The 25,149-nt window shown below is 45.9% G+C and overlaps 2 protein-coding genes and 1 long non-coding RNA gene across 3 annotated transcripts in view; all 3 read right to left on the reverse strand.

The window, feature by feature from the left end:
• Positions 1 to 5,395, reverse strand: part of TRMT112 (tRNA methyltransferase activator subunit 11-2) — an 8,437-nt gene extending 3,042 nt beyond the window's left edge. Inside the window, exons 1-2 of the mRNA XM_085046588.1 lie at positions 5,290 to 5,395; positions 440 to 541 (exon numbers count right to left, since the gene is read on the reverse strand). Coding sequence (XP_084902714.1) covers positions 440 to 541; positions 5,290 to 5,370 — 183 coding nt within the window. The 5' untranslated portion in view covers positions 5,371 to 5,395. The remainder of the gene's footprint in view (positions 1 to 439; positions 542 to 5,289) is intronic.
• A 3,564-nt stretch (positions 5,396 to 8,959) lies between these two features.
• On the reverse strand, positions 8,960 to 25,030 carry SLC3A2 (solute carrier family 3 member 2). Its single transcript, XM_085046439.1, has 11 exons — positions 24,926 to 25,030; positions 22,687 to 22,794; positions 17,570 to 17,948; positions 16,133 to 16,309; positions 15,943 to 16,031; positions 14,926 to 14,994; positions 13,753 to 13,817; positions 12,549 to 12,780; positions 11,129 to 11,266; positions 10,501 to 10,560; positions 8,960 to 9,302 (listed from the first exon to the last, which is right to left on the reverse strand). Exons 2-11 carry the CDS (start codon positions 22,792 to 22,794, stop codon positions 8,970 to 8,972), a joined length of 1,650 nt encoding a protein of 549 aa, XP_084902565.1. The 5' UTR covers positions 24,926 to 25,030; the 3' UTR covers positions 8,960 to 8,969.
• On the reverse strand, positions 20,864 to 22,673 carry LOC146422455 (uncharacterized). Its single transcript, XR_014848169.1, has 6 exons — positions 22,528 to 22,673; positions 22,342 to 22,439; positions 22,145 to 22,241; positions 21,950 to 22,047; positions 21,446 to 21,847; positions 20,864 to 21,351 (listed from the first exon to the last, which is right to left on the reverse strand). It is a non-coding gene; the product is annotated as an uncharacterized LOC146422455 (long non-coding RNA).
• Positions 25,031 to 25,149: the final 119 nt, after the last annotated feature.

The following is a 25,149-nucleotide window of genomic DNA, read 5'->3' on the forward strand; positions in this document are numbered from 1 at the left end:
CCCCAAATTCCCCCAAATTCCCCAAAACCCCCAAATCTCCCATATAACCCCCAAATTCTCAAATTCCCCTCAAATTCCTCAAACTCCCCCAAATTCACAAACATCCCAAATTCCCTCAAATTCCCCCAAATCCCCCAAAATCCCCCAAATTTCCTCCCAAATTTCCCCCAAATCCCCCAAAATCCCCAAATTACCCCAAACTTCCCCAAAATCCCCAAATCCCCCCAAATTCCCCCAATTTCAAACCCCAAATTCTCCCCAAATTCCCTCAAATTCCTCAAACTCCCCAAATTTCCACAAACATCCCAAATTCCCTCAAATTCCCTCAAATCCCCCCCAAATCCCAAATTTCCCCCAACCCACTCCTCCCAAACTCCAAACCCCCAAATTTCCCCCAAAATCCCCCAAAATTCCCCCAAATTCCCCAATCCCGGCTCACGCTCTCGGCCGCCTCCCGCAGGACATCCCAGCGCAGCTTCGGCAGCAAACGGGAAACGAAGGAAGCGTTGAAGGGAACGGGGCGGATCTGCACCTCGGCGGCCTGCCATCGATCGGGGATCGATCGGGGATTGATCGGGTATTGATCGGGTATTGATTGGGGATTGATCGGGTATTGATCGGGTATTGATTGGGGATTGATCGGGTTATTGATCGGGGATTGGTTGGGGATTGATCGGGGATTGGTCGGGGATTGATTGGGGATTGATTGGGGATTGATTGGGGATTGATTGGGATGTTAATGAGGAATTAATGGGGAATTAATGAGAATTGGGGATTGATTGGGGATTGATTGGGGATTTGATGGGGATGTTAATGAGGAATTAACGGGGAATTAACGGGAATTAGCTGGGAATTGATGGGGAATTGATTGGGTATTGATTGGGGATTGATTGGGGAATTGATTGGGGAATTGATGGGGATGTTAACGAGGAATTAATGGGGAATTAATGAGAATTGGGGATTGATTGGGGATTGATCGGGGATTGATTGGGGATTGATTGGGGATTGATTGGGGATTGATCGGGGATTGATTGGGGAATTGACCGGGAAATAATGGAGAATTGATTGGGTATTGATTTGGGATTGATTGGGGGTTGATTGGGGATTGATTGGGGAATTGATTGGGGATTGTTTGGGGAATTGATTGGGGATTGATCGGGGATTGATCGGGGATTGGTTGGGTATTGGTTGGGTATTGATTGGGGATTGATTGGGGAATTGACCGGGAAATAATGGAGAATTGATTGGGGATTGATTGGGGATTGATCGGGGATTGATTGGGGATTGGTTGGGGATTGATCAGGGATTGATCGGGGATTGATTGGGAATTAATGGGGAGAGTTAACAGGGAATTAATGGGGAATTAATGAGAATTGATTGGGGATTGATCAGGGATTGATTGGGGATTGATTGGGGATTGATTGGGGACTGATCGGGGATTGATGGGGGATTGATTGGGGATTGATCGGGTATTGATGGGGAATTGATTGGGGAATTGACTGGGGATGTTAATGGGGAATTAATGGGGAGAGTTAATGGGGAATTAACGGGAATTGATTGGGAATTGATTGGGGATTGATTGGGAATTGATTGGGATGTTAATGAGGAATTAATGGGGAATTAACGGGGAATTAACGGGAATTGATTAGGAATTGATTGGGGATTGATGGGGTATTGATGGGGAATTGATTGGGGATTGATTGGGGATTGATTGGGGATTGGTTGGGGATTAATTGGGGATTGATTGGGGATTGATTGGGGATTGATTGGGGATTGATTGGGGATTGATTGGGGATTGATCGGGGATTGATTGGGGATTGATTGGGGATTGGTTGGGGATTAATTGGGGATTGATTGGGGATTGATCGGGGATTGATTGGAGATAGACTGGGAAATAATGGACAATTGATTGGGGATTGATTTGGGATTGATTGGGGATTGATGGGGGATTGATCGGGGATTGATTAGGGGATTGATCGGGGATCGATCGGGAATTGATCGGGGATCGATCGGGGATTGATCGGGGATTGGTTGGGGATTGATCAGGGATTGATCGGGGATTGATTGGGGATTGATTTGGGAATTGACCGGGAAATAATGGAGAATTGATTGGGGATTGATCGGGTATTGGTTGGGGATTGATTGGGGATTAATGGGGAGAGTTAACAGGGAATTAATGGGGAATTAGTGAGAATTGATTGGGGATTGATCGGGGATTGATCGGGGATTGATTGGGGAATTGATTGGGGATAGACTGGGAAATAATGGAGAATTGATTGGGGATTGATAGGGGATTGATTGGGGATTGATGGGGAATTAATGGGGAGAGTTAACAGGGAATTAACAGAGAATTGACAGGGATAATGGGGGAATTAACGGGAATTGATTAGGAATTGATTAGGAATTGATTGGGAATTGATGGGGAATTGATAGGAAATAAAGAAGAAATAAGGGGGAATTAACGGGAAGTAACGGGGAATTAATGGGGAATTAACGGGGAATTGATGGAAATTGATTAGTAATTGATTGGGAATTGATTAGGAATTGATGGGGAATTGATCAGGGATTGATCAGCAATTGATGGGAATTGATGGGGAATTAACAGGAATTAATGGGGAATTAACGAGGAATTGATTAGGAATTGATTGGGAATTTATTGGGAATTGATGGGAATTGATGGGGAATTGATAGGGGATTGATTGGGGATTGATGGGGATGTTAATGAGGAATTAATTAACGGGGAATGAAAAGGAATTAACGGGGTAATTAACGGGGAATTAATGGGGGAACTAACGGGGAATTAATGGAAAATCGAAGATTCCTTCTAACTATAAAACTACAAAAACACCGGGAGGGGGAAGAGCAGCTTGCAGAAGTCTAGAAACATTTTTAATTTAATTTAAAAAGGGAAAATTCAAGACTTTTTCTGCCTATAAAACTTTCAAAACACAGAGAAAGAAAAGGGCAGCTTGCAGAAGCCTAGAAACATTTTTTTTGTATTTAAAAAAGGAAAATTCAAGATTCCTTCCGACTATAAAACTATAAAAAGGGAAAGGGAGTTCCCGGGGGGAAAGAGCAGCTTGCAGAAGTCTAGAAACATATTTTTTCCATTTTTTTTAATTTAAAAAAGGGAAAATTCAAGATTTTTTCTACCTATAAAACCATAAAAAGGCAAAGGGAGTTCCCGGGGGGGAAAGGGCAGCTTGCAGAAGTCTAGAAGCATATTTTTTTTCCATTTTTTTTTAATTAAAAAAAGGGAAAATTCAAGACTTTTTCTCACTATAAAATTTTCAAAACACAGAGAGGGAAAAGGGCAGCTTGCAAAAGTCTAGAAACATTTTTTTTCCATTTTTTTTAATTTAAAAAAGGGGAAAAATCAAGATTTTTTCTCACTATAAAACCATAAAAAGTGAAAGGGGGTTCCCGGGGGGAGAAGAGCAGCTTGCAGAAGTGTAGAAACATTTTTTTCCCATTTTTTTTAAATTTAAAGAAGGGGAAATTCAAGACTTTTTCTCACTATAAAATTTTCAAAATACAGAGAAGGGAAAGAGCAGCTTGCAGAAGCCTAGAAGCATTTTTTTTCCATTTTTTTTTAATTTAAAAAAGGAAAATTCAAGATTTTTTCTCACTATAAAACCATAAAAAGGCAAAGGGAGTTCCCGGAGAAGGGAAGGGCAGCTTGCAGAAGTCTAGAAACATATTTTTTTTCCATTTTTTTTTAATTTAAAAAAGGGAAAATTCAGGATTCCTTCTGACTACAAAACTACAAAGATGCTGGGAGGGAAAAGTGCAGCTTGTAGAAGTCTAGAAACATATTTTTTTCCATTTTTTTAAATTCAAAAAAGGGAAAAATCAAGATTTTTTCTCACTATAAAACCATAAAAAGGCAAAGGGAGTTCCCGGGGGGGAAAGAGCAGCTTGCAGAAGTCTAGAAACATTTTTTTCCATTTTTTTTTAATTTAAAAAAGGGAAAATTCAACATTCCTTCTAACTATAAAACTACAAAAACACCAGGAGGGGAAAGAGCAGCTTGCAAAAGTCTAGAAACATTTTTTTTCCATTTTTTTTTAATTTAAAAAAGGGGAAATTCAAGACTTTTTCTCACTATAAAATTTTCAAAATACAGAGAGGGGAAAGAGCAGCTTGCTAAAGCCTAGAAACATATTTTTTTCCCATTTTTTTAAATTTAAAAAAGGGAAATTCAAGATTTTTTCTCACTATAAAACCATAAAAAGGCAAAGGGAGTTCCCGGGGTGAGGAAGGGCAGCTTGCAGAAGTCTAGAAGCATTTTTTGTATTTTTTTAAGTTGTATTTTTTAAATTGTATTTTTAAAAATTTTTTTAAATTGTATTTTTTGAATTGTATTTTTTAATTGTATTTTTAAATTGTATTCTTTTTATTGGGTTTTTTTTCATTTAAAAAGGGAAAATTCAAGATTCCTTCCGACTATAAAACTATAAAAAGGGAAAGGGATTCCCGGGGGGGAAAGGGCAGCTTGCAGAAGCCTAGAAACATTTTTTTTTCCATTTTTTTAAATTTAAAAAAGGGAAAAATCAAGACTTTTTCTCACTATAAAATTTTCAAAATACAGAGAGGGGAAAGGGCAGCTTGCAGAAGTCTAGAAGCAATTTTTGTATTTTTAAATTTAATTTAAAAAAGGAAAATTCAACATTCCTTCTGACTATAAAACTACAAAAACACCAGGAGGGGAAAGAGCAGCTTGCAGAAGCCTAGAAACATATTTTTTTCCATTTTTTTTTAATTTAAAAAAGGGAAAAATCAAGACTTTTTCTCACTATAAAACTTTCAAAATAGGGGAGGGGAAAGAGCAGCTTGCAGAAGTCTAGAAACATATTTTTTCCCATTTTTTTTAATTTAAAAAAGGGAAATTCAAGACTTTTTCTCACTATAAAACTTTCAGAATAGGGGAGGGGAAAGAGCAGCTTGCAGAAGTCTAGAAACATTTTTTTTAATTTAAAAAAGGGGAAAAATCAAGACTTTTTCTACCTATAAAACCATAAAAAGGCAAAGGGATTCCCGGAGAAGGAAAGGGCAGCTTGCAGAACCCTAGAAACATTTTTTCCCCATTTTTTTTAATTTAAAAAAAGGAAAATTCAAGATTTTTTGTCACTATAAAACCATAAAAAGGCAAAGGGAGTTCCCGGGGGTTTCCCTCCCCACCCCGAGTGTCTCCCGAGGGTCTCCCGAGGGTCTCTCGGGGGTCTCTCGGGGGTCTCCCGAGGGTTTCCCTCCCCACCCCGAGGGTCTCTCGGGGGTCTCCGGGCTCACCTCGATGCGCAGCGGGAACCCCCCGCCCGGCCGCAGCCCGGGAACGTGCGAACTGAGCAGGTTGTGCGTGAGAAGCTTCATGGCGCCGCCGCTTGTTCTTCCTCTTCCTCCTCTTCCTCCTCTTCCTCCTCCTCTTCCTCCGCGGGGAGGAACTTCCGGGAAGCGGCGGTTGTCATGGCAACGGGGACGCGAAACAGGGGGCGGGGCTTAACCCGAGAGGGGTGATGTAATGGGAGTGGGCGGGGCTTAACGGGGTGATGTAATGGGAGTGGGCGGGGCTAAGAGGGGTGATGTAATGCGAGTGGGCGGGGCTAAGAGGGGTGATGTAATGGGACTGGGCGGGGTTTGGTTGGAGGGCGGAGCTTATCTGGGGCGGGGTTTAAAGGAGGTGACGTAATGGGAATGGGCGGGGTTTGGTGGGCGGGGCTTAACAAGGGGCGGGGCTTGGCGCGGCGGGGTTTTAAGAGATGATGTCATGGGAGTGGGCGTGGTTTGGTGGAGGGGCGTGGCTTGGTGACACCAGCGGGGAGCGAGATTCGCGAAAGTTCCCAAAAACCTCAAAATCCCCCAAAACACCCCAAATCCCCCAGAGAAATCCCAAGTCCCCCTGAGATCCCAAAACGCCCATAGAAACCTCAAAGCCCCCAGAGATCCAAAATCCTCCAGAGACCCCAAATCTCTTGGGATCTTCAGAGATCCCAAGTCCCACAGAGAAACCCAAAATCCCCGAGATCCCAAATCCCCCCAAAAATTCCCTAAATCCCCCAGAGAAACCCCAAATCCCTCAGAAATCCCCCAGAGACCCCAAATCAGATTCCCCATTTTGGTTGTTTTCTCCCCATTTTGGGTTTTTTCTCCCCATTTTGGATGTTTTCTCCCCAATTTTAGGTGTTTGCTCCCCATTTTGGGTTTTTTTCTCCTCAATTTGGTTATTTTTTTCTTCATTTTGGATGTTTTCTCCCCGTTTTGGGGTGTTTTCTCTCCAATTTCGGTTGTTTTCTCCCCAATTTGGGTGTTTTCTCCCCACTTTGTTTTTTTTTCCTCCCCATTTTGGGTTTTTTTCTCCCGAATTTGGTTTTTTTCCTCCCCAATTTGGGGTATTTTCTCCCCACTTTGGGTTGTTTTCCCCCCTATTTGGGTGTTTCCTCCCCAGTTTGTTTTTTTTTCTCCCAATTTTGGATGTTTTCTCCCCATTTTGGTTTTTTTTCCTCCCAAATTTGGAATGTTTTCTCCAAAATTTGGGTGTTTTCTCCCCAATTTGGGATTTTTTTGTCCCCATTTTCGATTTTTTTCTCCCAATTTTGGATGTTTTCTCCCCATTTGAGGTGTTTTCTCACCATTTTGGATTTTTTCCTCCCCATTTGGGATGTTTTCTCCCCAATTTGGGATTTTTTCTCCCCGAATTTGGAGTGTTTTCCCCCCAAATCTCCCTCTCCCCCCCATTTTTTAGCTCTCCCAGGGGTCTTTGACCCCCAAAATCCTGGGGGGTGGGACCCTCAAACCCCCCAAAACCACACAGAAACACAAATGCAATTCATTTATTCAGCATTTAGCAGAAATCCCAAAAACCCCAAACCCCAGGAAACAATCAGGAACCCCAAAAATGAGTATTTGGGGAAAAAAAAAAACCCCAAAAAAGCGATTTTGGGGTGGGGGGAGTGGCGTGAACCCCAAAAATGAGTGAGGGGAGCTGAATTTCGGATCCCCCAAATGAAAGGGGGGAAAGGGTGCAGTTTTTGGGGGGATTGAAGGCAGTTTTGGGGTGTTTGAATTCAATTTTGGGGTGCAGTTTTGGGGGGCATTGATGCAATTTTGGGGTTTTGGGGAGTTGAATGAACTTTTGGGGTACATTTTTGGGGTGTTTGGATGCAGTTTTTGGGTTTTGGGGGGGATTGAATGTAATTTTGGGGTCCTTGGATGCAGTTTTAGGGTGCAGTTTTGGGGTGTTGGGGGATTGAAGGCACTTTTGGGGTGGATTTGATGCAGTTTTGGGGGGATTGAATGTAGGTTTTGGGGTGCAGTTTTGGGGTGCTGGATGGGATTGGATGCAATTTTGGGGCGTTTGGAAGGATTAAATGCACTTTTGGGGTGCAATTTTGGGGTGTTGGGTGGATTGAATGCAATTTTGGGGTGCAGTTTTGAGGTTTTGGGGGTTTTAAATGCAGTTTTGGGGTGCTGGGGGGATTAAATGCACTTTTGGGGGGCAGTTTTGGGGTGCTGGTGGGATTGATGGAATTTTGGGGTGTTTTGAGGTGCTGAGGGGATTGAATACACTTTTGGGGTGCAGTTTTGGGGTGCCAGGGGGGGATTGGATGCAGTTTTGGGGTGTTTGGAAGGATTAAATGCACTTTTGGGGTGCAGTTTTGGGGGGATCAAACGGAGTTTTGGGGTGGACTGGATGCAGTTTTGGGGTGCTGGGGGCATTGAATGCACTTTTGGGGTTCTGGAATGAAATTTTGGGGTGCAGTTTTGGGGTGTTTGGGGCGACTGAAGGCACTTTTGGGGTGTTTGAATGTAGTTTTAGGGTGCAGATTTGGGGTTTTGGGGAGCTGAAAGCACTTTTGGGGTGCAGATTTGGGGTGATGGGTGGGTTCAATACATTTTTGGGGTACACTTTTGGGGTGGATTGGATGCAATTTTGGGGTTTTTGGGGGAATTGAATACACTTTTGGGGTGTTTGGAGGGATTGAATACACTTTTGGGGTGCAGTTTTGGGGCTTTTGAATGCAGTTTTGGGGTGTTTGGGGGGATTGGGGGCACTTTTGGGGTTTTGGGGGGAATTGAATCCAAGTTTGGGGTGTTTGGGGGATTGAATGCTGTTTTGGGTGCAGTTTTGGGGTGTCTGGGGGGATCGAATCCACTTTCGGGGTACAGTTTTGGGGTGGATTGAGTGCAGTTTTGGGGTGTTTGGGGGGACTGAATTCAGTTTTGGGGTGTTTGGGGGCCGGATGCAGTTTTGGGGTTCTGGGTGGGACTAAATGAAGTTTTGGGATGGAGTTTTGGGGAGTTGAATGCACTTTTGGGATGCAGTTTTGGGGGGAATTGAAGGCAGTTTTGGGGTGCACTTTTGGGATGCAGTTTTGGGGGGATCAAACACACTTTTGGGGTGGATTTAATGCACTTTCGGGCTACATTTTTGGGGTGCAAGGGGTCAGCTGCAGTTTTGGGGGTGATGGAATACACTTTTGGGGTGGATTGAGTGCAGTTTTGGAGTGTTTGGGGGGGACTGGACTCAGTTTTGGGGGGAATTGAATCCAATTTTGGGGTGTTTGGGGTGGACTGGATGCAGTTTTGGGGTGTTTGGGGGGACTGAATTCAGTTTTGGGGTGTTTGGGGGTCGGATGCAGTTTTGGGGTTCTGGGTGGGATTAAATGCAGTTTTGGGGCACAGTTTTGGGACAGATTGAATGCACTTTTGGGGTGGATTGAATTCAGTTTTGGGGTACATTTTTGGGGTGTTTGGGGGGTTGAATGTGGTTTTGGGGTCTTTGGAGGGATTGAAGGCAGTTTTGGGGTTTTGGGGTGGATCGAATGCACCTTTGGGGTACATTTTGGGGTTTTGGGAGGATCAAATCCACTTCTGGGGTCCATTTTTGGGCTCGGCTGCAGTTTCGAGGCTCTGGGAGGATCGAACGCACTTTTTGGGGTACATTTTTGGGATTGAATGCACTTTTGGGGTCTCTACGGGGTGTAGGGGAAGCTGAGCAGCACCCCCTCGAACGCCCCCAACTCCAACTCCTCCAGCTGCACCTCCTCCCCCTGGGGGACCCCCGGCTGGGTGCTGAGGCGCAGGGTGGCCCTGGGGGGCAGCAGCTGGGGGTCCCTGCCCCCCCGGAAGGGATTTTGGGGTGTCCCCAGGGGGTTGAGGAGCAGCAGGAAGCGGTCGCTCTGGTCCCAGCGCCGCAGGACGGCGATGGCGGCACCGGCGGGGATCGCCTCGGCCTCCCCGAAAATCAGGGATCTCTCCCGGGATCTCAGCGAGGCCAGGGCTCGGCACAGCTCCAGGGAGAGGGCCTGCAATGGGGAGGGGTCAGCGAGGGGAGGGGACCCCCAAAAATGGAGCCTCGAGGGGGGGAAATGGGGTGCTGGCCCTTTAAGGGGGTGTTGCCCTTTTAAGAATTGGTGGGGCCGCTCTGTATGCTGAGCGTTTACCCTTTTAAGAGGGGTTGGGGATGCCTTAAAAGGACAAGCCACGCCCATTCCCATAAGCCACGCCCCTTTCCCAAAACTATTAATATGGACCACAGAGGCTCTGCCCACAGATGTCAATCACACGCTAAGCCCCGCCCACTCCTAAACACAGCCCAGCTATTGAAAACCACACTTACAAGCAATATGTCAATCAAACGCCAAGCCACGCCCACTCACAGGCACCACCATCAAAACCACACCCCCTATCCGTCAATCACACACCAAGCCCCGCCCCTTCAGACACCACCATTCTTGAAACCACGCCCACACATGTCAATCACACACTAAGCCCCGCCTCCTCCCACTCACCACCATTCTTGAAACCACGCCCACAAAGATGTCAATCACACACCAAGCTCCGCCCACTCCTAAGCACCACCCAGTTGTCTAAACCACGCCCACAACCAATATGTCAAACATGAAGCCACGCCCCCTCCCCAAGCACAGCCCAGGTATCAAAACCACGCCCACAAACATGTCAATCACACACTAAGCCCCGCCCCTTCACAGACACCACCATTCTCAAAACCACGCCCACAAACACGTCAATCACACACCAAGCCCCACCCACTCCCAGGTACCACTATTCTAGAAACCACGCCCACAAACAAGTCACTCAAACACTAAGCCACGCCCCCAGCACACAGGTATTGAAACCACGCCCACAAACATGTCAATCAAACACCAAGCCCCGCCCACTCCCAGGCACCACCCAGGCATCAAGACCACGCCCACAAACATGTCAATCACACGCCAAGCTCCGCCCACTCCCAAGCACCACCCAGGTGTCTAAACCACGCCCACAAGCAATGTGTCACTCAAACACGAAGCCCCGCCCACCCCATGTATCAAAACCACGCCCACAAACGTCAATCACACGCTAAGCCCCGCCCCCCAGGTATAGAAACCACCCCCATAAAATGTCAATCACAAACTAAGCCCCGCCCCTCCCAGATATAGAAACCACACCCACACATGTCAATCACTCCCAAGCCCCGCCCACCCAGCAAGCCCCGCCCACCTGGGAGGTGTTTTCTCCTTTCCGGATTCCCTCGATGATCTCCCAGGGCATGGATGGCAACTTGGGGCAAAAAACGGGGAAATTGGGTCAGGAGGGCATCCTAAAGCTGCTCCAGAGCCCCAAAATTCCAAAAAAACACCCAAATCCTCCCTGAAGACCCCGAAAAACCCCCCAAAACCTCCACAAATCCTCCCTGCAGCCCCTAAAAAAGTCCCAAATCCTCCCTGCAGCCCCAAAACCCCCAAAAAACCATTCCTAGCACCCCAAAAAAACCCCAAATTTTCCCTCCAGCCCCACAAAAATCCCCCCAAAACCCCAAACCATTCCTAACCCCCAAAAAAACCCCCAAAACTGCCCCCAAAACCCGCCAAATCCTCCCTCCAGCACCCCCAAAACCCCAAAACTCCCAAAACCCCCATCCAGCCCCCAAACCCAAAAATCCCCCAAACCCCAAAAACCATTCCTAGCACCCCAAAAACCCAAAATTTCCCTCCAGCCCCCCAAAAATCCCTCCAAAACCCCAAAAACCATTCCTAGCCCCCCAAAACCCCCCCCCCAAACCCCCAAAAAAACCCATTCCCAGCACCCCAAAACACCCCAAATTTTCCCTCCAGCCCCCCAAAAGTACCTCCTGGCTGTTTTGGGGTCTCTGCAGAGCCACCTCGTCCCCATAGCTCAGCACGGGGGTCCCAGGGAGACCCCAAACCAGCAAGAGCTGCTGCAGGGAGTGCGAGGAGCCAACCCAGGACTGCCAGGGGGAGCCCACCTGGGGACAGGGGGGAGAGGGTCACCTCAAAATGGGGGGGCTGGGGGGTCCTGATGGGGTTTTGGGGGTCTTAAAGGGGATTTTGGGGGTCCTAAGGGCGGTTTGGGGGGAATTTGAGGGTCCCAGGGGTGGGAGGAGCCAACCCAGGACTGCCACGGGGAGCCCACCTGAGGACAGGGGGGACAATGGGGACAGTGTCACCCCAAATGGGGGGGCTGGGGGGTCCTGATGGGGTTTTGGGGGTCCTGATAGAGATTTGGGGGTCCCAGAAGGGATTTTTGGGGGTCTGATGGGGTTTTGGGGGTCTTAAAGGGGTTTTGGGGGTCTGGAGAGGGAGGGTTTGGGGGGCCTGATGGGGTTTGGGGATCCTGATGGGGTTTTGAGGATCCTAAAGGGGGTTCAGGGGGCTGGAGGGAGGATTTGGGGGTTTCTTTGGGGATTTTGGGGGCAATTTGAGGGTCCCAGGGGTTCAGAATTGGCAAGTTTGGGGGTGCCAGGGGAGATTTTGGGGTCCTGATGGGGTTTTGGGGGGCTGGAGGGAGCATTTGGGGGTCCTGATGGGGTTTTGGGGGTCCTAGAGGGGGTCTGGAGGGAAGATTTGGGGTTTTTTTGGGGGTTTTGGGGCTCCTGATGGAGTTTTTTGGGGAATTTGAGGGTCTCAGGGGTTCAGGATTGGGGAGTTTGGGGGTCCCAGAAGGGCTTTTTGGGGCTCCCAGGGTGGTTTTTTGCGGTCCCAGGGTGGTTTTTGGGGTCTCAGAAAGGATTTTTGGGGTTTCACTGATGGATTTGGGATTCCAGGGAGGGTTTTGGGGTTCACAGGAGGTTTTTTGGGGTCCCAGGGTAGATTTTTAGGGTTCCTAAAGGACTTTAGAGGATTCACAAAGGGATTTTTGGGGTCCCAGGGTGATTTTTGAGCTCCCAGAAGGGATTTTTGGGGTCCCAGGGTGGTTTTTGGGGTCCCAGAAGGGATTTTTGGGGTCCCAGGGTGGTTTTTGGGGTCCCTAAAAGACTTCAGGGGATTCACAAAAGGGCTTTTGGGGTCCCAGAACAGATTTTTGGGGTCCCAGGACAGATTTTTGGGGTCCCAGAACAGATTTTTGGGGTCCCAGAACAGATTTTTGGGGTCCCAGGGTGGTTTTTTGAGCTCCCAAAAGGGATTTTTGGGGTCCCAGGGTGGATTTTTGAGCTCCCAGAACAGATTTTTGGGGTCCCAGGTGAATTTTTAGGGTCCCAGAATGGTTTTTTGGGGTCCCAGGGTGGATTTTTAGGGTCCCCCACTCACACTCCAGGCCAGACCAGGTGAGGAGGAGTTGAGGAAGCTCAGGAGGCTCCTGGCTGCAATCTCGGGGGGCTCAGGCGGATTTTGGGGTCCCAGGGGGGGATTTTGGGGTCCCAGGGGGGGATTTTGGGGTCCCAGGGGTCTCAGGAAAGGTCCCAGGAGGAGTTGAGGAGGTTCCCAAAATTCTTTGGGGACTTTCCAGGGTTCCTCCTGGCGAGTGCCGCCGATGAGAACCCTAAAAAGGGGAGAAAAGGGGTTAAGGAGGAGCTCAGAACCCCAAAAATATGGGGGAAAGGGGAACCTCAGCACCCCAAAAATGGGATGGAGGGTCAGGGGAGGAACCTCAGCACCCCAAAAATATGGGGGAAAAGGGTCAGGGAGGAGCTCAGCACCCCAAAAATATAGGGGAGGAACCTCAGCACCCCAAAAATGGGAGAAAGGATTATGGGAAGAACCTCAGCACCCCAAAAATATGGGAGAGGAACCTCAGCACCCCAAAATGGGGGAAATGGGGTCATGGGAGGAACCTCAGCACCCCAAAAATGAGAGGGAAAGGCAGAGGAACACCCCAAAAATGGGAGAAAAGGGGTCAGGGAGGAGCTCAGAACCTCAAAAATATGGGGGAGGAACCTCAGCACCCCAAAAATGGGAGAAAAGGGATCAGGGGAAGAACCTCAGCACCCCAAAAATTGGGGGGAGATTAGGGGAACTCCCTCAGCACCCCAAAAATGGGAGAAATGGGGTCAGGGAGGAGCTCAGCACCCCAAAAATGGGAGGGAAAGTCAGAGGAACACCCCAAAAATGGGAGAAATGGGGTCAGGGAGGAGCTCAGCACCCCAAAAATATGGGGGAGGAACCTCAGCACCCCAAAATGGGGGGAGGAAGTCAAAGTGGGAGGTGGGAGTGTGAAAAATGGGGTGACACGAGATTGGGGGTCAGGGGTGACAAGGAGGTGACAAAGGGACATGTTTGGGGTCAGGGGTGACAAGGAGGACATTTTTGGGGTCAGGGGGTGACAAGGAGGACACAAAAGGGACATTTTTGGGGCCAGGGAGTGACAAAGAGGACACAGAGGGGACATTTTTGGGGTCAGGAGGGGACAAAGGTGACATTTTGGGGTCAGGGGGTGACAATGGTGACACAAAGGGGACATTTTGGGCTCAGGGGGTGACAAGGAGGTGACAAAAGGACATTTTTGGGGACAGACCTGTCCACCCCGTTGGGACTGGGATGTTTGTCTGTCAGGTTCCTCCACAAGGGCAGAATCCAGGGCTGGGGGGGACAGGGGGGTCAGTCAGCACCCCAAAAACCCCAAATCCTGACCCCAAATACCCCAAAACCCCAAATCCTGATCCCAAATCCTGACCCTAAAAACCCCAAATCCTGACCCCAGATCCTGATCCCAAATCCTGAGCCCAGAGATCCCAAATCCTGACCCTAAACACCCCAAATCCTGACCCCGAATCCTGACCCCAAATACCCCAAAAACCCCAAATCCTGATCCTAAATACCCCAAATACCCTAGAGACCCCAAATACCCTAAGTCCTGACCCCAAATACCTCAGAGACCCCAAATCCTGACCCCAAATACCCCAAATCCTGACCCCAGAGACTCCAAATCCTGAGCCCAGAGATCCCAAATCCTGACCCCAAATACCCCAAATCCTGGCCCCAAACCCTGATCCCAAATCCTGGCCCCAAATACCCTTAAATACCCTAAATCCCCCAAATCCTGACCCAAAAACCCCAAATCCTGACCCAAAAACCCCAAATCCTGACCCCAAATCCTGACCCCAGAGACCCCAAATCCTGACCCCAAATAATCCAAATACCCCAAATCCTGATCCCAAATCCTGACCCCAAATCCTGACCCTAAATCCCCCAAAAAACCTAAATCCTGACCCTAAATACCCCAAATCCTGACCCCAAATCCCCCAAAAAACCTAAATCCTGACCCTAAATCCCCCAAATCCTGACCCTAAATACCCCAAATCCTGACCCTAAATCCCCCAAATCCCCCGAATCCTGACCCCAAAGATCCCAAATCCTGACCCTAAATCCTGACACCAAATACCCCAAATCCTGACCTCAGAGATCCCAAATCCTGACCCCAATTCTCCTCCAATTCCCCCCCAGACCCCAAATACCCCCAATTCCCCCCAATTCCTGCCCCCCATGACCCCAATGCCCCCCAAATCCCCCCTCCAGACCCCAATTCCTGCCCCCCAAATCCCACCTCAATGACCCCAAATCCCCCCCACTCCCCTAAATCCCCAATGACCCCAAATCCCCCAAAGACCCAAATCCCCCTCAATTCCCCCACCCCACCCCCAAAGACCCCAAATCCCCAAATCCCCCCAAATTCCCCCAAATCCCTCACCTGCAGCTCCTCAATCCCATCCAGGAAGATCCCAGCGACTCCTTGGTCTAACCAATGCTCCAGGGCAGCCTGGGGAGCACAAAGGGTTAAAATGGGGGCACTGAGACCCCCAAAATCCCAACAGAGACCCCCAAACCCACCCCACAGCACCCCCAAAGCCCCAAACCCACCCCACAGCCTTCCAAACCCCCCCAGAGAACCCCAAACCCATCCCACAGCACCCCAAATCCCCCCACAGCACCCCAAATCCCCCCAGAGAACCCCAAACCCACCCCACAGCACCCCCAACCCATCCCACAGCCCCCCAAACCCCACAGAGCCTCCCAAAAATCCACCCCACAGCACCCCAAATCCCCCACAGCCCCCAAATCCCCACAGAACCCCAAATCCCCCACAGAACCCCAAATCCCCCACAGAACCCCAAATCCCCCACAGAACCCCAAATCCACCCCACAGCACCCCAACCCACAACCCACCCCACAGCCCCCAAACCCACCCCACAGTCCCCCAAATCTACCCCATAGAACCCCAAACTCCACAATCCACCCCACAGCCCCCAAACCCACAACCCACCCCACAGAGCCCCCAAACCCACCCCACAGCGCCCCAACCCACCCCACAAAGCCCCCAAAGCCCCGAGTTGACCCCACAGCCCCCCACAGCCCCCAAACCCACCCCACAGCCCTCAAAGCCCCAAACCCACCCCATAGAGCCCCTAAACCCCAAAACCCACCCCACAGCCCCCAAACCCCAAACCCACCCCACAGCACCCTAAAGCACCCCAAACCCCAAACCCACCCCACAGCACCCCAGCACCCCAAAGCCCCCAAACCCCCAAAGCCCCCAAACCCACCCCACAGTCCCCCAAACCCACCCCAAACCCCCCAAACCCACCCCACAGCACCCCAAAGCCCCCAAACCACCCAAAACCCACCCCACAGCACCCTAAAGCACCCCAAAGCCCCCCAAACCCCCCAAAGCCCCCCAAAACCCACCCCAAAGCCCCCCAAAACCCACCTGGAGCTGCCCCTTGGCCTCGCTGGCTGCCTCACCCCACACAGGAGAGCCAGAGGGGTTTGGGGTCAGATCCACGATCACCTTCAGCCCTAAAGGGGGGAAATGGGGGGGTCAGGGTATCCCAAAAATCCCACAGAACCCCAAAAAAATCACTGAAACCCCCCAAAATTTTGGGGTCTCCCCAGCCCACCTTTGTCCCTGGCTGTGTGGACGAGGGCAGTGAAGTCCTGAGGAGTGCCCAGAGCACTGTCCAGCTCCTTCAGGGTGGGTTTTTTGGGGTCCTGGGGGTTTTTGGGGTGCACAGGGCCCAGCAGCAGCCCCCCCACCTGCAGCTTCTCCTTCAGGTACCCCAAACGTTTCTCCACACCTGGGGAGGGGAGGGAAAAGGGTTAAATCCTAAATGTGAGCCTAAAAAGGGCATTCAGAATGTTCTGAGGAATTTTGATGGCCTTAGGAATCTTCAATACCATTAGAAACCCCAAAATCCTTGAGATCCTAAATACAAATTAACTCAGGAATCCCAAAATCAACCGAGGGACCCCAAAATCCCTGAGATCCTAAATACAAATTAACCCAGGGACCCCAAAATTCCAGCCTGAGACCCCAAAATCCCTCTCTGAGATCCCAAATATAAACCAATCCAGGGACCCCAAAATCCCTGAGATCCTAAATACAAATTAACCCAGGGACCCCAAAATTCCAGCCTGAGACCCCAAACTCCCCCCAACCCCTCCAAACCCCCTTTAAACACCACTAAACCCCCCCAGAGGAACCCCTAAACTCCCCATGGGACCCCCAAACTCCACCAGGTCACCCCTAAACCCCTAGATCACCCCCAAACCCCCCCAGGTCACCCCCAAACACCCTTTAAACACCCCAAAACCCCCAGATAACCCTAACTCCCCCAGGTCACTTCAAACCCCAGGTCACCCTCAAACCCCCTTTAAACACCACTAAACCCCCAGGTCCCCCCATACACCCTCCAAACACCCCCAAACACCCTTAAACACCCTTTAAACACCCTAAACCCACAGATCACCCCAAACGCCTCCAAACACCCCCAAACTCCTCAGGTCACCCAGACCCCTCAAACACCCCCAAACCCTCCAAACACCCCCAAACCCCCTCTAAACACCCCCAAACCCCTTCAAACACCCCCAAACCTCCAAACACCCCAAACCCCCCAGCCCCCTCACCTTTGAGATCCCCCCCAAACTCTTTGGGGGGTGCCCTGTAAAGCGCCCCCAGCTGCCACCAGGCTCTGTCGGGCAGGGCTCTGCACTTGGTCTGATCCCCCCAGGTCACCCCCAAACCCCCTCCAAACACCCCTAAACACCCTTCAAACACCCCAAAACCCCCAGATAACCCCAAACTCCTCAGGTCACCCCCAAACCCCTCAAACACCCCCAAACACCCTTTAAACACCCCAAAACCCCTTCAAACACTCCCAAACCTCCTCCAAACACCCCCAAACTCCCCAGGTCACCCCAAACCCCTTTACATCCCCCCAACCCTCCCAGGTCACCCCAAAACCCCCTTCAAGCACCCCCAAACCCTCCAAACACCCCAAACCCCCTCTAAAGCCCCCTAGATCACCAAAACCCCCAAACACCCCCAGCCCCCTCACCTTTGAGATCCCCCCCAAACTCTTTGGGGGGTGCCCTGTAAAGCGCCCCCAGCTGCCACCAGGCTCTGTCGGGCAGGGCTCTGCACTTGGGCGCCTGCACCACGATGGCAGCAGCAGCGCCCAGCATGCCCAGCCAGCCTGCCCAGAACAGCACCAGCAGCACCAGCCGGGCTCTGCGCCACCCTGGGCTTCCTGCCTCCCTCAGCAGCTCCTCCTTGCCCAGCCCCGTGAATTTGGGGGTCCCTGAGCCCCCCGAGCCTCCCAGGGCTGGGGATTCTTCCTCCTCCTCCGGGGGGATTTTGACCACCAGGCCGTTCTTCTCGCCGGCTGGGGGAGGTTGGGGGTCGCGGTGGGGAGAGGGAGGGTGGGGAGGAGTTGCCTGGGGGAAATGGAATAATTATAATGTAATATAATGTAAATATAATACAATATATATAAAAAAAAGTATAAAAACACCTGCCCAATATATACTACAAAATGAATGTACTATATATATTACACCGTTTTTATAAATAATTAATATAACAATTATACAATTATACAGTTAATTACAATGTAACAATATTGTAAAAATTATACAATACATATATAAAAATGTGTAAGAATATTATAACTACTTTCATGATTAGCTGACAAAAATTATAAATATTGTAAAAATTATAAACTGTAATAAAATTTAAAGAAATTAAAATGATAATAAATTAAAAATTAAAATAAATACAATAAACTAAGTATTATAATAAAATTGTAACAATAATAACAAAACTAAAATTATATAACTATGTAATTAATTGCAACATAGTTTTATTGTATACATCCTGTCATATATATAATAAATATATAAATAAGTAAAATATAATTTTATTTATTTATGATTAATTTTATTGCCTTCATGATTACCTGCAAAAATCACTATAAATAAAATAATATTATAAAAATTATAAGCTAAAATAAAATTATAATAAATTAAATATATTAAATATTATAATAAATTAAAATTATAACTACTATAAATATAATACTATAACTATTATACAGCTATAACTGTAATAAAATGTATTTTTATTTTATATATTTATTATACATATTTTTATAGTATATGCATAATATATATAAATCTATATAATTATAATACAAATACCCTTATGATTAATTCACAAAAATTATTATAAATAATATTATTGTTATAAATACAACAACTATAACTATATAACCATACAATTAATTGTAGTATAACATAATTCTATAACATATATTACATAATATATACATAATATATGTATAAATATGCATATTATAACCATTTTTATGATTAGCAAAAAAAAATTGCTGAAAAAGCTCTGAGTTACTGAACAACTAGACAACAACAGCATTGCTGACTGAAGATAATTATTTCTTGACAGAACAATCCCTCTGCCTAAGCAGCTCCAAGGGTCAGAGCAGAGCCTGCCTGCCTGGCAGAGTCCAAAAAGCAATTTTTTTAGGTTTAAAATGTAACTCCCTATGGTAATGAGATGATTTTTATAAGTTGTATGTAAATTTTTTAAGATTTGCAGCTTGTTCTAGATTAATTAATGAGAATTAGAATATTCAAAATATAACTCTGTATGGTAATGTGATGATTCTTATAAATTATATGTAAATGTTGTGGGGTTTGTAGCTTGCTCTAGACTGGTTAAAGGGAATTAAAATATTCAAAATATAAAGTTATATGGTCATGTGATGATTTTTATAGGTTGTATGTAAATGCTGTAGGATTTGTAGCTTGGTCTAGATTAATTAATCAGAATTAGAATATTCAAAATATAACCCTGTAGGGCAATGGGATGATTCTTAAAATGCTGTAAAGTTTGTAGCTTGTTCTAGGTTGGTTAAAGAGAATTAGAATATTCAAAATATAACTCTTTATGGTAATGGGATGATTCTTATAAATGCTGTAGGGTTTGTAGCTTGTTCTAGATTAATTAATCAGAATTAGAATATTCAAAATATAACCCTGTAAGGTAATGGGATGATTATTAAAAATGTTGTAAAGTTTGTAACTTGTTCTAGATTGGTTAAGGAGAATTAGAATATTCAAAATATATAAATTTAAATATAACCCCTTGTTCTAGATTGATTAATGAAAATTAGAATATTTAAAATATAACCCCATATGGTAATAAGATGATTCTTATAGGTTGTATGTAAATGCTGTAGGATTTGCAGCTTGTTCTAGATTAATTGATCAGAATTAGAATATTCAAAATATAACTCTGTAGGGTAATGGGATAATTCTTATAAATGCTGTAAGGTTTGTAGCTTGTTCTAGGTTGGTTAAAGAGAATTAGAATATTCAAAATATATATATTCAAATATAATCCCTTCTAGATTGGTTAATGAAAATTAGAATATTCAAAATATAACTCCATATGGTAATACAATGATTCTTATAGGTTGTTTGTAAATGTTGTAGGGTTTGGAGCTTGCTCTAGATTGGTTAAAAAAATTAGAATATTCAACACAGAAAATGATTTATTGTATTGTAAATGGTAAATTGATCTCTTTTTGCCTCTCTCTCTCCTAGATTGATTAAAGAGAATTAAAATATTTAACATAGGAAATGATTTATTGTATTGTAAATGGCAAATCAATCTCTTTTTGCCTCTCTCTCTCCTAGATTGGTTAAAGAGAATTAAAATATTCAACATAGGAAATGATTTATTGTATTCTAAATGGCAAATTGGTCTCTTTTTTACCTCTCTCTCCTAGATTGCTTAAAAAAAATTAGAATATTCAACACAGAAAATGATTTATTGTATTGTAAATGGTAAATTGCTCTCTTTTTTCCCTCTCTCTCTCCTAGATTGATTAAAGAGAATTAAAATATTCAACACAGGAAATTATTTATTGTATTCTAAATGGCAAATCAATCTCTTTTTGCCTCTCTCTCTCCTAGATTGATTAAAGAGAATTAAAATATTCAACACAGGAAATGATTTATTGTATTGTAAATGGCAAATTGATCTCTTTTTGCCTCTCTCTCTCCTAGATTGATTAAAGAGAATTAAAATATTCAACATAGGAAATGATTTATTGTATTGCAAATGGCAAATCACTTTTTGCCTCTCTCTCTCCTAGATTGATTAAAGAGAATTAGAATATTCAACCCAGAAAATAATTTATTTATTGTATTGCAAATGGCAAATCAATCTTTTTTTGCCTCTCTCTCTCCTAGATTGATTAAAGAGAATTAGAATATTCAACACAGAAGATTATTTATTGTATTGTAAATGGCAAATCACTCTTTTTTTGCCTTTCTCTCTCTCTTGCTTTTCTGACCTGCTTTGAGTTGCTCTTTCTGCCTAGCAGCTTTCTTTCACAACAAAGAAAATGCTCTAAAACTTGACTTCAGAAATCTCATTTCTATTCCATCCTCATCACCAAATCCCACAGAATTCAATCTTACAGTTGCTCTTTCATAACAAAGAAAATGCTCTAAAATCTGATTTCAGAAATCTCTAGTTTCTATTCCATCCTCATCACCAAATCCCACAGAATTCAATCCTACAGTTGCTCTTTCACAACAAAGAAAATGCTCTAAAATCTGATTTCAGAAATCTCATTTCTATTCCACCCTCATCACCAAATCCCACAGAATTAAATCCTACAGTTGCTCTTTCATAACAAACCCCATGCTCTGAAAGTTCAGAAATCTCATTTCTATTCCATCCTCATCACCAAAATCCCACAGAATTAAAACTTACAGTTGCTCTTTCACAAAAAAGAAAATGCTCTAAAACCTAACTTCAGAGATTTTTTTCTATTATATCCTCATCACCAAAATCCCACAAAATTAAATCCTACACAACAAACCCCCAAGTTCTAAAACCCAACCTCAGAAATCTCTCGTTTCTATTCCATCCTCATCACCAAATCCCACAGAATTAAATCCTACAGTTGCTCTTTCCCACCAAACCCCATGCTCTAAAATCTGATTTCAGAGATCTCTAGTTTCTATTCCATCTTCATCACCAAATCCCACAGAATTAAATCCTACAGTTGCTCTTTCCCAACAAAGAAAATGCTCTAAAACTTGACTTTAAAGATCTCATTTCTATTCCATCCTCATCACCAAAATCCCACAGAATTAAATCCTACAGTTACTCTTTCACACCAAACCCCATGCTCTAAAATCTGATTTCAGAGATCTCTTGTTTCTATTCCATCCTCATCACCAAATCCCATAGAATTAAATCCTACAGTTGCTCTTTCACAACAAAGAAAATGCTCTAAAATCTGATTTCAGAGATCTCTTGTTTCTATTCCATCCTCATCACCAAAATCACAGAATTAAATCCTACAGTTGCTCTTTCATAACAAACCCCCAAGCTCTAAAACTTCAGAAATCTCTCGTTTCTATTCCATCCCCATCACCAAAATCCCACAGAATTCAATCCTACAGTTGCTCTTTCCCAACAAAGAAAATGCTCTAAAATCTGATTTCAGAGATCTCCTGTTTCTATTCCATCCTCATCACCAAAATCCCACAAAATTAAATCCTACACAACAAACCCCCAAGCTCTAAAACCCAACCTCAGAAATCTCTCGTTTCTATTCCATCCTCATCACCAAATCCCACAGAATTAAATCCTACAGTTGCTCTTTCACAACAAAGAAAATGCTCTAAAACCTAACTTCAGAGATTTTTTTCTATTATATCCTCATAACCAAACCCCACAGAATTCAATGCTACACATCCTCTTTCACAATAAACCCCCAAGCTGTAAAACTTCAGAGATTTCTTGTTTCTATTCCATCCTCATCACCAAAATCCCACAGAATTCAATGCTACACATCCTCTTTCACAACAAAGAAAATGCTCTAAAACCTAACTTCAGAGATTTTTTTCTATCATATCCTCATCACCAAATCCCACAAAATTAAATCCTACACAACAAACCCCCAAGCTCTAAAACCCAACCTCAGAAATCTCTCGTTTCTATTCCATCCTCATCACCAAAATCCCACAGAATTCAATCCTAGACACTCTCACAACAAACCCCCATGCTCTAAAACTTCAGATTTCTTGTTTCTATTCCATCCTAATAACAAAACCCCACAGAATTAACTCTTACATTTCCCGGTTCGGCTTCAGCCGCCGCTGCTGCTGCCGGAGCCATCGGTTCCTTCTCAGCCTCCAGCGCCGAGAGCTCCACATCCCGCGGGGGAGAGTCGGGATCCATCTGGGGAGAGCCAAAAAGGGGGAAATTGGAGCCCGAAATGGGGAAATTGCGCCAAAAAATGGGGAAATTGTGCCAAAATGGTGAAATTGCGCCTCGAAATGGGTAAATTGGAGCCCAAATTGGTGACATTGCGCCAAAAAAGGGTTAAATTGCACCCCGAAAGGGTTAAATAGCACCTCGAAATGGTTAAATTGGAGCCTGAAATGGGTAAATTGCGCCAAAAAATGGTCAAATTGCACCTCAATATGGTTAAATTGGAGCCAAAAAGGGTAAATTGCACCCCGAAATGGGTAAATTACGCCCCGAAATGGTTAAATTGCACCTCAAAATGGTTAAATTGTGCCGGAAAATGGTAAAATTGCACCTCGAAAGGGTTAAATTGGAGCTCAAAAGGGTTAAATTGCACCCCGAAATTGTTAAATTGGAGCCTGGAACGGTTAAATTGCGCCAAAAAATGGTTAAATTGCACACCAAAATGGTTAAATTCCACCTCAAAATGGGTAAATTGTAGCCTGAAATGGTTAAATGGCACCCCGGAATAGTTAAATTGGAGCCCAAAATGGTTAAATTGCACCTCAAAATGGTTAAATTGGAGCCCAAAATGGTTAAATTGCACCTCAAAACGGTTAAATTGGAGCCCAAAATGGTTCAATTGCACCTCAAAATGGTTAAATTGGAGCCCAAAATGGTTAAATTGCACCTCAAAACGGTGAAATTGCAGCCCAAAATGGTGAAATTTCTCCTCAAAATGGTGAAATTTCTCCTCAAAATGGTGAAATTTCTCCCCAAAATGGTGAAATTACACCCCAAAATGGATCTGGAGGGAATAAATCTCACCTGCTGAGCCTCAAATGCTCTCAGGGAGACTTCGAACCCCGAGTTTGCCCTAAGGGTGGAAAGCGAGGCTCAAAATGGTTAAATTTCTCCTCAAAAGGGTTAAATTGCACCTCAAAATGGGTAAATTGCACCCCAAAATGGTTAAATTGGAGCCTGAAATGGGTAAATTGCGCCAAAAAATGGTTAAACTGCACCTCGAAATGGGTAAATTGCACCCCGAAATGGTTACGTTCTACCTAGAAATGGTTAAATTGCATCATAAAATGGTTAAATTGTGCCTCAGAATGGTTAAATTGCACCCCGAAATGGTGAAATTTCTCCCCAAAATGGTTAAATTGCTCCCCAAAATGGGTCTGGAGGGAATAAATTGTCCTCCTGAACCTCAAACGCCCTCAGGACGACTTCGAACCCCGAGTTTGCCCTCAGGGAGTAAAGCGAGGCACTAAATGGTTAAATTGCACCTCAAAATGGTCAAATTGCACCCCAAAATGGGTCTGGAGGGAATAAATCTCACCTTCTGAACCTCAAACGCCCTCAGGGAGACTTCGAACCCCGAGTTTGCCCTCAGGGTGTGAAGCGAAGCCGACGTGCTGTCCACACCCTAAAATACCTCATGGCGCCGCAAAAATCGATATAAAAGTCCTTCTGGATCTTCTAAAATGGTTTTGCGGGGGGACTAAGCGCTTTTTGGGCACCTCGGGGATCCCAAAACCCTCACAGGGAACCCGAAATTCCCTAATAAATATCTTTATAGGCCTCACGGGGCTCCCCAAAATGGGGCTGGGAGGGAATAAATCTCGCTAAAATTGCTATGAAATCCCTTTGGATCTTGTAAAATGGTTTTGCTGAGGGATAAAGTCCTTCTTGGGCACGTCGGGGACCCCAAAACCCTCACAGGGAACCCGAAATTCCCTAATAAATATCTTTATAGGTGTCACGAGGCTCCCTCAGGCCTTCATGGCCTCCCTTGGATGTCGCAATATGTCCTTTTGAGAGGAATTTAAACCTCTCCCGGATAATTAAAGATATCGATGAGAACCCCGATAATCTCATGGGGACCCCAAAACCCTCACAGGGAACCCAAAATTCCCTAATATCTTTACAGGCCTCACGGGGCTCCCTTATGCCTTTATGGACATCGCAATATGTCCTTTCGGGGGGAATTTAAACCTCTCCCGGATAGTTAAAGATACCGATGAGAACCCCGATAATCTCATGGTGGACCCCAAAACCCCCTCGTGCAGCCCAAAATCCCTTAAATAACTTCAGATTCCCGCAGCGATCGCCGCAATACCTTTGGCGATTCCCGTGACAGGAAACGGGCGGAGCGAACACAAGACTGAGGGATTTGATACCGCGCTCTGGGTTTTTATAACCTCGGTCTGGCCACGCCCACTCACCGTGACCACGCCCCCAACCACGCCCCCAGCCCCGCCCCCGGCACCCCTCAGGCTCCCCTCAGGCCTGGGAGGATCAAAGAGCACGAGGCGGGGGGGGGGGGGAGCAGACACTGCCCAG

This window comes from Lichenostomus cassidix, unplaced genomic scaffold (genome assembly GCF_008360975.1).
Source record: "Lichenostomus cassidix isolate B80296 unplaced genomic scaffold, HeHo_3.0 HiC_scaffold_40, whole genome shotgun sequence".
Lineage (NCBI taxonomy): Eukaryota > Metazoa > Chordata > Aves > Passeriformes > Meliphagidae > Lichenostomus > Lichenostomus cassidix.

Coding starts and splice junctions, on each gene's coding strand:
- SLC3A2 (XM_085046439.1), bottom strand. CDS start 22,794: ATGGATCCCGACTCTCCCCCGCGGGATGTGGAGCTCTCGGCGCTGGAG. Junction 17,949..22,686: donor CTGAAGCCGAACCGGGAAAT/GTAAGAGTTAAT, acceptor CATTTCCCCCAG/GCAACTCCTCCCCACCCTCC. Junction 16,310..17,569: donor GTTTGGGGGGGATCTCAAAG/GTGAGGGGGCTG, acceptor TCCCCTCCCCAG/GTGTGGAGAAACGTTTGGGG.